Source organism: Colias eurytheme, chromosome 19 (assembly GCF_061535395.1).
Source record: "Colias eurytheme isolate Ceu_HAF_F1 chromosome 19, ilColEury1 Martin Lab GWU primary, whole genome shotgun sequence".
Classification (NCBI taxonomy): domain Eukaryota; kingdom Metazoa; phylum Arthropoda; class Insecta; order Lepidoptera; family Pieridae; genus Colias; species Colias eurytheme.
Genome location: NC_142998.1, coordinates 4,293,203 through 4,311,744, shown reverse-complemented (window position 1 = coordinate 4,311,744; position 18,542 = coordinate 4,293,203). Strand labels below are relative to the sequence as shown.

The window sequence follows — 18,542 nt, the reverse complement described above, 5'->3', positions numbered from 1 at the left end:
AGCTCAGTCAGAAACCGAACTTTGTATCGTTCACACACCTCAATGGTTATTGGGGAAAAAATATTCTCCATTTAAATGTTCAGGGTTTGACAACATTGCGTAAGCGATGGCGGCGGAAGCGCGCGAGGACGCGGTATCGCTATCCTGCGGGCGACCGTGGCCCTAATGTTCGCGTGGCGCGTGTGCCTATCAGCAATTTATATGCAAATTAATTTCACTTCAGGTGTTTACACTTAGTATTTGTTCTTCGTCGTAACTGATATCACCTGCGGTAAAACTCAAGTTTACAACTTTATAGAACTTCTCCACGATGGTACGAAGTCGTAAAATACAAACGGCTAGTGAAGCCGATGTGCGTCGGGACCAGACTTTTGCGAATCGGTCGGGTGGTTCCCGGTTGCGTGTGCGTCGCGGGTCAAGTTTGACGGACTTGGATAAGCTGAGATGTAGTGCTGGATCGAGCGGCGGTGGGTCGATTGGGGATTTGATGAACATGTTCAGTGGAAGTGCTACGTCAGTGGGTAGTGATAGTTTGGTGGCGAGGACGGTGCCCTTAGAGACCGTTAGAAGGAACATTCCCCCGATGTCAACACCGCCGCCGCGTCCGCCTCCCTCGCCGCTCATACACACATCTCGGCCTGTGGGCCCATTAACTATGGCACAAAGAACTTTACGTTTCAGTAGACTCTTGAAGTACCAGCCCTGTTCCACCGATGTTGTTATTGTTTTGGTAAGAAATTATTGTTTATTTTAAAGGTTCTGGTCTGTTTGTTGTTTACCTCAATCTAAATTAAGTAAATTTATATTGAGGTAAACAACAAAAGTTATATTGTGAGTTTTGGAGTAAAGTTTGAAATACGAATTATTGATTAGCGAAAATATTTTCCCAATTCTCTTTATAAAGATAATACAACTCGTAATGAATTACTCACCGTTATTAAGTAGGTACACTATAACAAATAATTTCACTAGTAAAAAAACATAAAACAGTAAATACTTAATAGCTAGACGTTACAAAGCTTTTATTATTGGCTGCGTCTATTAATACGGGTACTGTACGAACTATTTATAATTATTAATACGGCTACCGTACGAATAATTTATAATTATTAATACGGATACTTTACAATTTATTATTATTCGTACAGAAGTCGTACGAATAATTTTATTTTATCAATTAGAGTGCAAATAATAAGAAAAAAAATTTTTCGTTTCCAAAAAATGGTAAATGTTTGCCGATTTTCATACCGTAAGATAGTAATTTATTTTTTATTATTAAATATGACGGAAGAAGGGCCCAAAAGGCTATTTTTAAAAAGAGTGACGTCAGCAATTCTGACGTCACCATCATCAGGGCAGGCGCTCATACTCGAAATAGAACGCCCGTGGGTATTTTACTGCCTTTTTAATCTACGTGGAAATTATAGAGAGAGCTCCGAACGCTCCGACGCGACGGCCGGCGAGTGAATGTGCTCTGTGCCGTCGGGCGCTCGTATTTAAAGCAAACCATGACATACAAGAATTAGTTTGAGTGTTGCCACTCGAATTTTTACAATGAATTTTTATCATTTTTAACAAACATTAATTATTTCGTTAATTTAATTATTTCATTAGTGGTTGATTAATGAATCAACCACTTATTTAAAAAGATCAAAGTAAACTTTAGCTAGTTATAATTATTTAGTAGTTTGAGGGTAGTCGTTTATCGTCGTTGCGCCGACAAATATAATAAAATCTCTTTAATAAATTAAATTTATAGGTATTAAATGGCCGCGTTCAAGTTTACTAGGTTCTTGGCAGATCTTAGCATATCTTGTAGCAACAACTTAAAGTAACTTTATTGGTTTTTTTAATCTATAATAAAACAATGCAAGGTATCTTTATTGTGTGTCTAACTATTAATTTTTTGATAGATAAAGTCAGCCCTGCTCAGAACTTAGTAAACCTGAACGCAGCCAATATAATAATAATAATTAAGCCTTTTATTTCCCATCATATTATTTACAGTATTATTATTACATATTTAACACTTATAAACTATACATTATGTTGTAAAGTAACTAAGTTGAGAGGATTATTCATTTTTCTTGAATAGGAACCCCTGTCTGGGTATAGGCCTCCTCCAATTTGTACCATTTGTCTCTGTCCTTAGCATATTGGATCCACTCATTGAACATGGAACGCAGCCAATATATAAGTATCTAAATATATTTTTCACTTTCATTTATACCAGGCGTTCTAAGCGCTCTCAGCGCCATGTCCTTACTGTACTTCTAAATTTCTTATTTTTATATTTATTATTATACTCTGCGTACATTTCTAAATGTGTGACCAGCAATATGTATTTCAGAAATTTTGAATATACTTTGGACCGATTCGAACCGGTAGATTTTGAGAAATCTAAAAAAAAAACTACAAAAAAAATTTTTTCTTTTTTGGTAAACCAATCGCTGTTTGCGTTGCTCCTTTTGGTCGTCCTCGTTGTCTCTTAGCCGGTTGGATAATTATATTCTCCAATATTTTAATTTTTTTATCAACAATATCGCTATTTGATACATTTGATAATGATGTAGAAGGCCCAGGAGATGGTGATTTCTTCCTTTTTTTAATAGAATCAATATTATCTTCATTTATATTACTTACATTTGGAAATAGATGTGAGTTTTGATTGTCGACGACAACAGAATGAGAACATGATTTTGAGTCAGGTAAGGATGACGATGATGATATTTCTAGGCATTTTTCCAAATAATTTTGATTCATATGATTTTTTTTATAGATTTTATTTTCGGTGTTACTATCACTGCTCTTATCAGCATCATCAACGCAACCGACGTCACTAAGGTTCATGTCATCGTCAATACTGTCATTGCTGCGGTTACTTCCATCAACACAACTGACATCGCTATTGCTGCAATTATTGTCGTATGAGCAACTGGCATCACCGCGACTTACATTTCTTTTACGGAAGTGAATTTCGTTAACATCGTCATCGTCATCGCTGGAGTTAATGCCGTCTCCGATATTATTACTATCTACTAATCTGTTATTATTATTATTACTAACTCGAACAATCATTATCTCTTCACCATTTCGATACGCATCGAGTACATCACTCAAATTTTTCATCCGTTGTAAGTACAAATCGTTACTTTTTTCTGCAACTAAGCCTGGAAGATCTTTTATTAAAAGTGAAGCCTTCTTAAACTTCTCGTGCTGAGAAAGAATTTTTCTTTGATATTGATGGGATGAAATAATACATTTTGGTATCTCAGCTTGAACATCTTTTTTTTTAAAAACTCGTTGAGTTTTAAAGTAATATTTTTTCGTCCAACGCTCCAAGCAAATTTTTTCTTCGTAAAGATCAATATTTTTCAGTCTTCTAACAGCAAATATATGCCTGAAAACACCAATAAAATGATATAAATTTGTATATTTTTTTTAACAATCGTTTTGAAAACATATTCTAAGCTTAAAAATGTAAAAAAATTTGGATGCGATATTTATATTAATAGTATTACTATAAGTGTTATATGCATAGTTGATACCTGCAAGGTAAAGTCATGCTTCTAAATTTTGTACAATCACATGAATCAACAGATGTTTCGATTCGACTTAGACCATCATAACTGATAATTATTTCTTGTGATTCTGGCGTATCAATATCAACATTGACAAATTTCTTTAAATCGTATTCTTCTTGCACGAATTTAAATGCATAAGGTGTCAGAAAGTCATGATATTGTTTTAATGGGGAACTTTCATCAAACGTTATCAGTTCCTTTTTCTGGTATGCATAAGCTGCTTTGTGGTCTCGTTCGGAGTTCCGACAGCAGAAAAACGTAATCAATTTTTCGACAAACTCTTCCAAGGTGTTATTATAGTTGCATGCCTGTCTAATTTTGCTGTTAAGTGACTCTAGTCTGTTATTTGTATTATTTAGAAAATTTCCATGCATGAAGGTATTATTTAGTGACCATTCATTTCTAATAGAATGCCAGTTCTCATTAAAGTAATCAACGACAGATTGTGGCATTTCTTTCAACTCTTCATATAATAAATCATATTCTTCTTCTGTTTCAGAAAAAACCATTTTCTGAAGAATTGATTTTGCTGCATCTCTTTGATCGCGTGTGATATTTCTTTTATCGGTTGTAATTTCTCGATTGAATATTCTGAGAGTGTGAAAGGCACAAATAATAAGGTTTGCTGATGGCAGAGCTTCTCTAATGGCATCTCTTTCATTGATGTCTTTATCCGTCATTACACATTTTATTTGGTCCCATTTAGGGTGAGCTGTTTTGAAGGAATTCATCATCCAGTTAATTGATTCCCTATCTTCAGAGACCAAAATGCAAACGCCAGCGACTTCAGAACAACCGTTTGGATCCTCAACCACCATTAAATAGACTGGAGCGCGAATATTTAAAAGTTTGAAGGTAGCATCGATTCCCATAAACTCAGGATATGAATCCATCGCTGACTTCATGGATTCTGTTGCAAAAAACAGCCCAGCAAACGTATTTTCTTTTTCATATAATAACCATTGTGCTTTAAATTTATTTTCTAGCTTCTGAAGGGTGGGAATTAACAAATTTTGTTTATTTTTTTTTAATTTGCAGTTATCAAGGTCTTTTAGCAGTATTATTTTATCAGTTTGACTTTCCATCATATTTTTAACCTTCACTCGGTTAGCTTCGAGATCTAATAACTCCGCAATTTTTTCTTTTTGCTCCTTATTTAATCTTCTGCTCCGAGGATAGTGTCGAAAAAGATTTTCACTTCTTTCGTGATTGTGATTCATGTTAATTGATTTGATGACAAGATAGTGGCCAGTATTATCCACTCCGACGCTGAAAGCTGCTGGACAGTTTTTCTGAAACGAGAACGCTTTTCTTGCTCCTTTCGACGTAGATATAAAATTTTTCCCTCCATGAATACAATAGTATTTGATGCTGTAATATATCAGGGACGCTTCAACATGCCTTTTGATTCCTTTTGTGCGACATCGTTCAATTGTCATAGCATCTCGATGATAAAAAAACGCGTATTCTTTTTCTTCAAATTCTGTTACTTTCTTCTCTAACTTTTCAAAAGAATCAAATTTGTCACCTTCCTTCAATAAATTTTTATCCATGACTTTGTCATTCTCATCAGCAGCTTCATCTGAATTAACAACTTCATTCTCGTCTTCTCCGTTTTCGTCTTCCTCTTCGCCTTCATCGTTTTCATATTCTTCTTCGGAATCTGAAGAATAGGAATCTGAAGAATATGTCATCAGTATTAAAATTAAAAAACAATTCTATGTTAAGAAATAAATATAGGTATATTTTTTATTAATTTAATAATTACCCATTTTGTAAGATATTTTATACAAGCTAAATAAATTCAAAATGAATTATTTTATTATAAATACTTTATGACAGAATGACAGAAATATAAACAAATGAAACTATTTAGAAAAATAATTATTTTTCTAAAAAGTTTCTATTGAAATTTATTTCATTGATTTATTTTAACATAATTTACATAAAAATAAAAATTGAGTATTTAAATTATAATTACCTCCTTTTGTTCACCAATCACAATACACATTACACCAATCAAATCATAATTCCATAGGGTGCGTTCCACTAAGAACCACACTAAGAACACACAGCAATCATATTCACGTTTATTTAGAATAAATTTATTATATAAAAAAATTCTTAGTAATAAATTTAAAAATAAAAAAAATAATAATATCCGTATGAATATACTCATTCTTAAAAGACAGGCTAATCATCCAGAATATCATCCAGAATGACAATGACAAGCTAAAATTGAATAAATGTACGAATAAATATAATTTATTCGTACAGTACCCGTACGAATAATTTATTCGTACAGTACCCGTACGAATAAATATAATTTATTCGTACAGTACCCGTACAAATAGTCACTTCGTAATCATCCAGAATATCATCCAGAATGACAATGACAAGCTAAAATTGAATAAATGTACGAATAAATATAATTTATTCGTACAGTACCCGTACGAATAATTTATTCGTACAGTACCCGTACGAATAAATATAATTTATTCGTACAGTACCCGTACAAATAGTCACTTCGTTTATTATTATCTATCGTACTGCTAAATTGCATCTCAATTTACGTTTTATCTTATCATAATGATACAGGATTTGCGATGTTATTATCATGGTCATTAAATTACAAACAAAACTACGTTAAACTTGATTATACATTGATTATGTATACGTTAACTGCAAATTCAATAATTTAAAAAATATATACTTTACGTTATATTATAACTAAATACATGAAAAATCTTAATAACATAAAATATAACTAAATAGTAATATAAAATACCAGAGTATTGAAATGTAAATGAAATAAATAATTATATTCGGAATATTCTGGTTTTTCTCTAACATTCGTCTAGACGCGCGCTAAATGCTTGCTGATTACTGAATTCCTCAGAGCATTTAATATTTATATTCAAAATGTAGGATTTGTTTCAATTTCTTTTTCGATTAAGCTTTAATAATATCATAGCGGTACATTAATAGGTGTATGTTAAAGGTTTTAAATATAATAAAAGAACATTTAAAAAAATAATATGGGCTAGTTTAATAAAAGAAAAATATTATACAAAGATTTTATTGACAAAATTATTTATATCCAAGACACAAACGTAACCACTAAAACTTATTACAAACGCGCAATCTATTATTATCTTCTACGTTAATTCAAGCATACTTCTTCATAAACTTCAATAAATATTTCAGTTTCGGCATTTCGATATTGTGAATACATCTATTGAAGTCACCGATGACCTTTACGGAGTGGGTCATCATTCTGGAAATTATGTCTTTTAGGCATACACTTAAGTCTGAAACTTCTTTGAACCCATGAATGGCTATCTCCGCCATTACTACAGGAAATGGTGATGTTTCGTAGAGAAACTGAAAACAACGACTTTTATATGAAACTGTATGAATTAATTATTAAAACAGGGGTAATATTATGGATATTATTTCAACATATTTTAAAGGCATATTTTTATATCATAATAACTCGGGCTTATTATGTTTTTAATAATCTCGAACGGTATTAATTTTAATATTGAACGTTTTTAGCTGCGATAAAATTATAAGCATTTATTATTAATGTCTGATCGCTCTCTTTAAATTATGCATTAAATGTCGAAATATTTATGATGTTTATTATCATATTAAGCTTGCTGAAATTTCGCCGAATATAGAATAACTTAAAAAACAATCAGTCAAATTTTCATTCAAATAAGTTTTTATGTTTTTGGTGAAGATTCTTTTAAAAAAATACGAACTCTAGCCGAAGATATAGTATTCTACCTATCTTTACCTATTTAGCAGTTTGATTGACTTCAACCCTGAAAACAATATAATAAATAGTATATTACACATACCACAGTCCTCTCGAGATCTTGGCTTTCGTGGGAGCAATTCCCTCCAACTTGCTGTTGCTTCTGACATTCGAACAACTTCGACGCCGAATATTTCTTAAGATTCTCCAAAGTTTCGAAATGAACTTGCAACTTCTCTGGAATTGAGATATTACTATTAAAACTTTGGTGATTGGCGGTTCTAGTGTGAAATGTGTTTTTAAACATATGGAAAAAAAATGTATGCGTGTACTAGAGAACACACGTAAGAAGTGAAACTTCTTTATGACCTTAAAAATGTCACGAGTATGGCGTAACGCAAAAATGTCACGCGTACGGCGTAACGCAAAAATGTAACGCGTATGGCGTAACGCAAAAATGTTACACTAAATTTTTGTCCAACCCCGATAAAGAAGTTTCACTTCAATAATCAATTTTCGATATATATCAAAGACTCCGATGGCTCGGCCATGTGGAAAGAATAATAAATATTTTTTTTTTTAATAAATATTACAGGACATTATTACACAAATCGACCTAGTCCCACAGTAAGCTCAATTAAGGCTTGTGTCGTGGGTACTAGGCGAGAATGGAGAATGGAGGATGGATGTAAGAATGGAGGAAGATCGAGCAGCGAAACGAGCGTACCTGGGACAGCCATCTGGACGCCGTCCGGTTGGACGTCCCGGTACTCAGGATTTTTCAGTCAACCCATCTTTAATAGATTTTTTAATAGACTACATTTATTATAAAATTGGTCTCATTCTATTATCACGCCGGTGCAGGTCGACCTATATTCGGATCTTAGACCATTACCTACGTCGTTATTTATGTTTTATATAAAAGCAGTGCTCATAATATTCTCATTTATATTTTCTTGAACAAAGTCATCGCAATCTTTAAATGTAAATAAAACTTTTCAAATAATAATTATTGAGTGGTTTTCTTGAGTTCGTTACAGCGTGAGAAGAGACTATACAATTCTCAATACAATTGTAATACTTTTTCTACGCATTACAATGCCTCGGTAGTAAGAAATCTCGACAACTTTTTCTTTCATGAACTAAATATAATCGAATCTGCAAATATTCAGGCATTCGCGTTCCTACAGAGAATTAATATTGACAAAAATACTACATTGAAATAGTATTTTTTCTGAACGTAACTTTAAATCATTAATAGAATATGTTGTAGGTCGCATCTATAAAAGACTATAATTGACACACCTATAGGCTAGATGTGCAACCATTTTCTTATGTTTTTAAACGCGGTTTTTTTATATGTATCAATTTCAGGACGATCTCACTACATTCTTAAAACTGCTATTTATCACTAAAAAATAAACTATTTCCGCAAAGTAAACAATCTATTAACTGTCTGTATTATTGTACATCGGTTATGAACACATCCTGTATTGTTCCAAACGGACATACACTTAGACAAACAAGGAAGACTCGTAAAATAACACATTGCGGTATGTGGGTTGACATAAACCTCCGGATATAGCGTAAATGTTGAAGTTGTAAACAGAACCAACAGAAATGGGCTATCCGCAACCTTCCAACTAATATTGCACTCTAATAAAATAAGGATAATAACTCAATAGATTTTACAGAATTAGTGAGAGTGAAATCTTAGTGAAAATCTTCTGAAGTAGAGTTTTTTATATCAATTTATTTTTTAGAGAGAAAAAAAGATGGACACACACCTCTCTACCGTTTAGAGAATAAGATAACAAGCAATCCATGTATTATAGTTGTATAGTATACGTGTTATTTTAGAAAATTGTTTGTTTCAAACTGCGCTCAATTGTTTAGCAAATTGAAACAAGAAGCGCGTCCCAGTTCGCATTCATCAAGCGAAAATTGTCTATTCCCTGCTCAAAGCAGGCTGTTCCCAAAAAGTGCTCCCTAGAGTCCTGAGACACGGTGTTAGAAATACGTCTTACTAAATCGCGTATCCATCTTTTTTGTATCATATGAAGAACAAAATAATCTTCAAATGATTTGCTCGATCGAATGTATCGTATGTAAAGTTATTTGTAATGTATATCGAATGTAAAGTTATTTGCAGTACCTACCTACATGTTTTTCATAACGTTGCTAAAACTAATTAAATTTCCTTAAAAAATAAAACGGTTGTCCAGGAAGATGACTGTCCTAATTTTTCTTATACTATTATTTTCTAACGTCATTTACGTCTAATTAATTTCGGATTCGATGAGAAAGCGGTGTGATACTTCTAAAATCTAATCGGAAAATTACTTCAGCGCATAAAACATTTGCAAGCCTTGGCGAGTGTCCTTGTGTCTCACAACAGAAAGTTCTACATGAAAGATAGCTAGCTTCTTCTTTATCGATTTATAGCATACCATAAACTAGAACTTACCTGGCAACCTCTGTACTCTCTGGTAGCCTAGAGCCAAGCAGAGCGTGACATTCTCATCAGCGAGCTGCAGATTCTCGCCCAGCAGTTTTACGATGCTCTCCTTACAATAAGTGCCGTTTCGCGGTTTACGATCATGAATTATGACCTAGCAAGTTTTTAAACCGTGTTACATTGGGGTTATCGGGAAAACTTAAGATATAAAGTTCCCACTTAAATAAAGTGGGTTAAGCTCGTAAATTTTATATTTAATAACATTTACGGTGCGTATCGAATTGAAATGGTAGGGATTGAATAGTAAATTTGTTATCCAGTAACTGCTGCTTTTTTTCTATTAAACATTGTATACTCGCTCGTATTTGTCCGTAAAATATAAATGATCTCCTAACACTTGCATTATCTCTGTGCATACCTACAATCATATGACTAATTTAATTAATTGGAGGACGATTTAAAAACAAGAAGAAGCAATAAAAATTATCAAAACAGTATTATTAAATCTAAAATCGATACTATTTACATTAAAATTAAGTGATGTTAATTTAACATTACATGTTGCATGAAATAATGGATTCTTCATATGAATTTTGAAGAAATAATATTGTTACCTTAATTGTTACTAAGCAACGTAATTAGAAATCGCTTTATTTGGCAAGTGAAATGGGGTCTCGCTATCTAATCACACACATTTAACGCCACATTAAAATGATACTTTAGCTATAAAAGGTAATTTACATTATATTCGAATGGCATTTGTCTTATCTAAGAGTGGGTCACAATTATCAAAATTTTAGACACTACATTTATACTTTAACATAATATTAATATGACTGATGTGAGTCTATAACTCATTAAAAAATAGTAGATATGTCTTTATGCAACGTAGTAACGAAGCTTACTAGCTTTCTTAAATTTTGCAAAAAACTATGTGACAATTATAATCAAATAGGTACACCTACATACTGAACTAACATACACATCCTATCTCGCATTACCATTTGTTACAATTAAACATTCCATTAGCCTAACCCGTGTACGACATAATAACAACATATTCACCTGAAAGTACAGCGATATCTGTTCAAGGTACACCGTCATATAATTTATTGCTTTGTCGGCTTCGTTCTTCATGAGGAGTTTTATTTGCGACACTAACGTGTCCATGTCTTCCCGGGACTTTTGTGTCCTCACTTGAATGTCCGCTATTAACGTGCGATAGCCGTTTATTAGATTATCCTGGAAGTCTGTTGTCTAGAAAAAAAGTTAAAATGAGACTATAAAATCAAAGAGAAATATCTATCTTCAATATCTACCTACCTACATCTTTGTAAATTATGAATTCAAACCAAATAAATTGCTTAAATCTAAATAATGATTAAAATTTTATTTAATGAAGAAGATAAAATAAAGTAATAGCAGCAAAAGTAGCGCTTGTTTCTGTGTCGAATACAAAATATAAAAGGGAATCTCTAAGATCTAACGTCGGAGGTTATTTTCTTTTTTATGTCATGTACTTTTGGAGCGAAGCATAATATTGTCTATGAGAAATCTAATAAAATACGCAATTTATTAGATTTTGAAACAAGTAGTAGGTAAAGTGAGGTTATTAAGATTAACAAATCAAACATTAAAATGACCCATTTTGATAAAATTTTGTGATAAAACAAAACGAAAACCTATATCTCCCTTAACAGTCGTAATTCTATTGAGGCAAGCAAGGACCGGCGTAAAATAAAGCAATGAATGAAATACGCGCACTATAAACTTTACGATTTGTCTATAAATACGGAACAAGGGCAAGAAATTGGGTGAATTGTGATTTTAACTATCTAAAAATATATACGAAAACAAGACCACAAAAGTAGCCTTTATCTTTATTAGGGATATATATTTTTTTGAAGAATTAAGATGACGATAAATTAATTTTTCAATATAGATGTATCCTATTAAATGCTACAAGATTAAATGTTATTTTAAAATACTTCAATATATAAGAAAACAAAAGTATAATAGTATCAAGCTCTGCTAGAGAATTCTCAAAGCGCATCAGTCGGCTTGTCTCACCCAGACTGCAACTAAATGCACATATAGAATGCGAAATTCCATTTGAAAAAAGGCTTAGTAAACTGACCTGGATTGAGAAAACGACGAATAAAGCGGCGAGCATAAAAAGTATTTCACGGTTCATCTTTGTGTTTGTTCCAATTCACATCTCAACTGTAACACATCCTTTGGAAATAATTTTAAACTCGTTTGCGAATAGTTTATTTAGCACAGTTACCAGTTCATTAATGAGCGATCAACTGGATGTTGTTTCTTTGTTCGTTATTGTTTTCGTTTGCTACGACTGAGCTGGCCGGTGTTTTGATTAGCTCTTGTACACATGGCTTCTGATTGTTTTATATTATTCATAATAAATTATTGGTAAACATGACATTTTTAACTGTAGATAACTTCAACATTAGCGGTATATGAGAGTCAGCGAGTCAGAGAGATTTTTGCTGCACATTGCTATGAGCAACCAAATACCCTTTCCTTGAAGTTCACAAAAGACACAAAATTTAAGTATAATGGTTATACATGTACATTATAGAATTGAAAATAATTTTATATTATTTATAAGCAAACAATACTACATTTTTGTTAACATAATATCTCCTGTTTTCCATTCATATGTAATCGTATTAAGCAATACATTAAAAACTTCAGCTTAACCAATATAAAATAAATTCTAGAAAATTACGACTTGCGCGATAGTTAAATATCCAATGCGTCCAGGGAATTGCGTTTCTGTATCACTGCCAGTATATTTACGGGTTAATAAATTTTCATGCAATCTCGGTTTCGTACTTAAACTGTGTAAAATATAAACAAAAACATTTTATTGTTCACTAAACAAATATCTTTCATAGTATGCGTACTGGTATGGTATTCACTGTGGTAGTAATTTGAATGTTAATTTATTTGCAGCACAGATAACATAATACTGATTTTCAGTAATAAATGCATTCGTTGTTATGCTGAACGCATCTTTACATTCAATGAACAAAGATTAAGCGGCATATTACATTACAATGGTGTACCGACTGCTTAATTTTCATCATTTCCTCTGTTTTTTTTTTGTATACGAACACCTGAAAGCTGTTTCAAATATTCATAAGTTAAGAACTCCCCTAAAATAAATGGAGATGGTAAAATCAAACAAATATTTTGTTAAGCGAATTATATGTTAAAATATGCTTTTTGAAACATAGAATGGAAAAATAATAATGATATTCTTTGTGGGAGATTGTTTTGTACAAAAATCAGCGCCATCTAGTTCTTTTGATTAGAATTACAATGAACGTAGACTATGTGCCTGGTTCAGTTACGAGACGTTAAAATAACAAAGTGCTCATAGATGGAGACGATGATTTAACAAATTACGTATAACTAGCAGTAGTTAAATCTAAGCTAGGTCTTAAAAACGTTGGGAAAAGGAACGTCGTTTATTTTCTTACTCATTGTTAGGCACACATGCACATCACACAAACAAGAAGTAAAAAAAGATGCGTATAGAAAAAGGCTATTTGTTTATTGTTTGTTGTAACTTATATACCAAACTATGTATAATTGCTATTGTAATAGTTATTATATTTCTCTAGCTAGAGCCTTGTGGCATAAATTTCGTAGTATTAAAGTATAAACGTACTGTGTTCAAATTTCGTAGCTATGTTTCGTTAAAGAATCACATAGACCCTCCCATTCTCCATAATCTATATATATAAAACTCAAAGGTGACTGATATAGTGATCTATCAACGCACAGCCCAAACCACTGGACGTATCGGGCTGAAATTTGGCATGCAGGTAGATCTTAGGACGTAGGCATCCGCTAAGAAAGGATTTCCCGAAATTCTTGCGGGAACGGGGAAAAACTGGGATGCACGTACAAAGTCGTGGGAAGCTAGTTTATTATAAGTTGGATTAATTTTTACCCGCACGTAGATGTAAACAGTAAAACCATGTACACTATTTATGCAGAACTTTTTGACTCATCATAAATATTCATAAACTTGCGAGCCATTAGTTTAAAAGTATTTTAATTAAGCAAAAGTGTACTTTAAAATAAATTAATAGCGGCAAAAGGCTTGCGTAATACGGTATAATATATTATTAAGAGAGTTGTGTGTATTACCGTAGCAGTGTTTGAGTTTAGGAAAAGTTTTTGCAATTTTCTTACGAAAATATTTCAGTTTCTATTATATAGTAATTGAAATACCCAATAACTGTTGCTATAGAATTATTATAAGACATTTTTTATAATAAAAGATATCATGACACAAAGGATGAATAACTTCAAGCGATTAATTTTAGTCAGAAGAATTAATTCATACTTTTATTAAATTCATCCCTAGAAGTGTCTACGCTATTAAATTGTATGTATTCAATGTTCTCATAAAACTTTACAGTTGAAATGAACCCGAATGGCGTAGGCTTTTTGTTAAAATTTTCCTCAGTAATAAAATGGGGTCTTTTAAACGCAATGAAGCAGAAAATGCTGAGTTAGAGCTACATTCGTTCGAATAAAATGAAAATTTATAATGAGATGCATTGAATGTAATAAAGATATGTTCCACTTAGAGTACAATTCAACTGAAAGTTTGCAAAATATACATTACTATACTATTTTATTTTGCGATATATTATTTCTTATTTGTTAATATTTTAGTCGGATCAAGTTTATGTATGAAAATGGGTTACTTCAGCCCGAATATAGTTGGTATTTTGCCCTCATCTCCTTATCTGGGCTAATAAGTGAGAATGTCATGTTTGCTTGTACCTTGGAAGGGCTTTTCATAATATTTTCTTTCATGTGTAGAGGTTTTCTCGTGTGAATTTCGACACGTACGTCGTAAAACTCTTAGCATACCATCACGCTTTCATAATGGCCACCTTAAAGACCGACATTTAACAAAGTGTTTAGGTATTCATCTAGAATTAACGCGAAATGGGATGGGTTCGCCGCTACCTTTTTGTGACCTCTCCAAAGTTATACATATAAAATAAATTTAGTATATAAATAAAAGCAGATTTACCACTTATCCTCTATTATCTCACCTCTAGTTAAATATGTTTGAGACCTTATAAGTAGTAAATAATTCATTAAGTAAGCATGATGATACACACTTGGCTAACGTTAAAACGGAATTAAAGCTAAAAGTATCTAAGCATTTCAGACACACTACGATGCCATTACGTTCATGCTTCCATCACACAGTCTAATAATCTCCGCGTTCCTTTGTGCTTCAAAAATCCAATTACGAGTGTAAAAATAGAAGAATGCATTGTTAATTTTGCTTTAGGTTTTGTTTCTTAAATTGATGCACAGCCAGCGCTTCAGCGGCTGCAAATTGGCGGGATTTCGCTTCACGTTTGCTACTCATATCGCCATTACATGCTCCTCTGGTCAGATAATTGATTTATGCTTAAAGGGCGAGTACAATGGACTTTCACGCACCATTACGCCATTCGATATTCTACATAGTTTTACAGGAAGTACTTTGTAATTTAATAAATGGTTTCGCTTTTAATTTGGCAAACTAAGGCAATTCAAAGTTAATACCACTTTCAATTTGGTCAGTCGTACAGGCCTCGGCCAGTTCAATTAGCATTTATTTGATAGCGTAACTTTGAAGCTTTTAAGTGTCCCTCGTCTCATGTTACATATTGTAGCAATTATTTAAACTTTTCGTTTATTAAGTACAAATTAGTAATTCCTACGTAATACAACTTTTGATTTTGTGAAGCTGCAAAGAAATAAAGGATGCTGCAAATATTTTTAAAGGTTTTAAGACAGAAATAAATAAAAAAAACCTTGTGTGATGTATTGTGTACATTGTACAATAACTGTTGTTTAATAAAGTAATTCAGCATATTAATAATTCACTTATATAACGAATCAAAACTCCAGCTATCGTCACTATTGAATTTCAAGCCCAATTTACGCGTGTACATAATTCCGACACTTAATTTTATGCGCATTGTATTTGCATTATTGTAGCTCATCATCAAGGCTTTACTGGTAAAGCTCTCATTGGGGGTATTAGAGCTGGGCTTATACCAATAAGCATTTTAAATTTTAAACACAGTTACGAAAGTACCAAAATATAAAGGTAATAATAATAAAGAAAATGATAGTAAAATCATACTTTTGAACACTGAAAAGTTGTCTTGTAATCTTATACTATGCATTCTTTTTGAACCTTCACCTTTCATATAATAAGCATTTTAGTGTATATGTACATTTAATCTTGCCTCAGGTTCAAGACAAAAACCACTTGAATAGTCTCCTGGAAAAACGTAACGAAGTAGCGTTTAATAGTCTCAGCTTATTGCGTCTCGAATTCAAATTTAGCGAAGCAAATTACAAAGACTTGTGACAATACCGTTGCAAAAATAGTTTTCTCCGTACCGCCACCGCTTTAGAAGCAATTCTGGATAACGATTTCCTTACGTGTGTTCAGAGTTTCGCCTTTCTAATCTTGGGGTTGCATTGAAGCGGCTCACTATCGTATTGTGTGGGAATCTTTGATTAGTCAGCCGTAGTATTGTGCTTTTTGAAGCTGTGTTTGATCGCAGGCTTTTATCTCTTATTGTGCATATGTGATCGCTTTCCGTTTGCTCTTATTTTTCTAGAGTAAGCAAGGGATATTATTGTTTGATTATCTTTTAATATGAACATTACTTTTTAACTATCTCTAATAGAACAAGGAATATCATTGTTCGAATATTTTTTAAGTGTACATACATATTTCAATTGCAATAGAAATATATTTACGGTTGGGATTTTTTACGGTTCATAAAGGATTAGCAAATAGATTTTTGACTTTTTTACGTATAAAGATAAACTCTTGTTTCATTATATCGTTTAATAGTCCTTGATTCATAAAGGAAACCTGAACTTGTAACAATGAATTTAATTAAATTCATACTCTCCTTACCTCATGCATTTTCATAAACATTAGCTTGTTGAATATATTTGTATTAATATGAAAATGTTATGCATTAAAACATTTTTACTATCTGTTTAGTATTAATTTATTTTACAAAATATTTTCCAACCAATTATTAAAATAGAAGAAGTTTATAATATGCAAAATCTCTATTTTATACGTTTAAATATATGAACCTTGTATATATATTTAACATAATACATGAAGCATGATTTATATGATGTTTATAAATAAGAGCTTTAAAACAAATATTATACGTATTATTATTTCAAGTACTTCCCATCCGCAGGCGAACCACAACCTTGAGGAAGCGACTCTTAACCTTTATATAAAATAAATAACGGATGAGGGAAGCCTTTGTCGAGTTTTTGTACTTAATTACCTCTTTTCATCTTCGCGTAAAATTATATAGAATTTATTGAAAGGCCTTTTGTTATTCGATTAGTGTTCGCGAGGGTATCGAGAATTGCAACGTGAAATATCAAAGCAAAAATATGAAAAGCTAATGCTATTTTTTGTTAATTCATTAAATATCCTGTTTAGTTTCTATTAAGATTAACTTAATGTGATTACGAAGACATATTATAAAGAAATAGAACATAGAGTTATAGGACATAGATAGTTTAAAAGTTATCTGTATAATGTTTGTAGGTACATATTATACAGAAACTTATAAATATATCCTCGCCCATTTTACCCAGATACACTCTCTTATTTTCTTGAGTAAGGGCCGATTTTTCAATCCCTAGTTAAAACTTATCCGTCCAATAAAGTATTACACGATAATATTAAAATGTCACCTGTAAACTGTCAATTGCGGGCAATAAGAATACATTTTGAAATGGTAGTTTTATACGTTATTCGACGAATAAGTTTTAACCAAGGATTGAAAAATCAGCCCTTAATATTTAATGCAGATAGCAATAATCTTTTATTAGAATTCTTGAAACAATTGAATTAATATTCTAAATTTCAACACGATGTAATAAACTTTAAACGTTGTATAACATTGCAGCTTCTATCTATAATAGAAATCTGGTTTCAGTTGCAATATGGAATATAAACTGTTCCAGTTTCTAACATACAAATAACATAATAAGTTAAGTTTAAGTGTAAACCGTTGTTATTATTTTCGTAATAATCAATAAATAGAATTAGCTTTCCCATGCTAAATGGTTCATTAATCGTTTCTTAAAAAATTGCTTTGTAAAAGTTTAATTGACTTGAGTAAGAATATCGTAGAAGAAATATATATATATATATACCATAGATTGTTATAAATAAATATTAAAGTTATTCTTATTATACTATCCAATTAACAGTGGATCCAATTAATCATTTTAAAGCAATGTGTACGTAACCTATTAATTTGCGAATACAAATTACTTCGTTTAGCACACAGAGGCGGCATAATATTTTTGACTGGCTTCTGACTTTGCTCCCAAAATTACGAAACTGGCTATTTAATTTTCTCTAATTTGTTCATAATTTGAAAAGATGCGTAGGTAAATATATCGTTTTGAAAAAGATCGTTTGTAGGAAATTTTTTCATTATTATATTGGATCGCGTATCTTTAAACTCTACTATTGTCTTTCAAATTTTAACTATATTGCTATAAAAATAAATAGATCAAAAATGCTTTAATCACATTAAAATACATAACTTAAGAATCGTATAAACTGAAACCACTCTTCACCATTTCATTATCATGTTTCATCATTTGTACCTTTTTAATT

The 18,542-nt window shown here is 31.8% G+C and overlaps 1 protein-coding gene across 1 annotated transcript; it reads right to left on the bottom strand.

The window, feature by feature from the left end:
* Nucleotides 1-6,752: 6,752 nt before the first annotated feature.
* Nucleotides 6,753-12,044, bottom strand: LOC149900112 (uncharacterized). Its single transcript, XM_090112848.1, has 5 exons — nucleotides 11,943-12,044; nucleotides 10,871-11,062; nucleotides 9,815-9,959; nucleotides 7,451-7,584; nucleotides 6,753-6,968 (listed from the first exon to the last, which is right to left on the bottom strand). The coding sequence occupies exons 1-5, from the start codon at nucleotides 11,997-11,999 to the stop codon at nucleotides 6,753-6,755; spliced, it is 744 nt and encodes a 247-aa protein (XP_089968974.1). The 5' UTR covers nucleotides 12,000-12,044.
* Nucleotides 12,045-18,542: the final 6,498 nt, after the last annotated feature.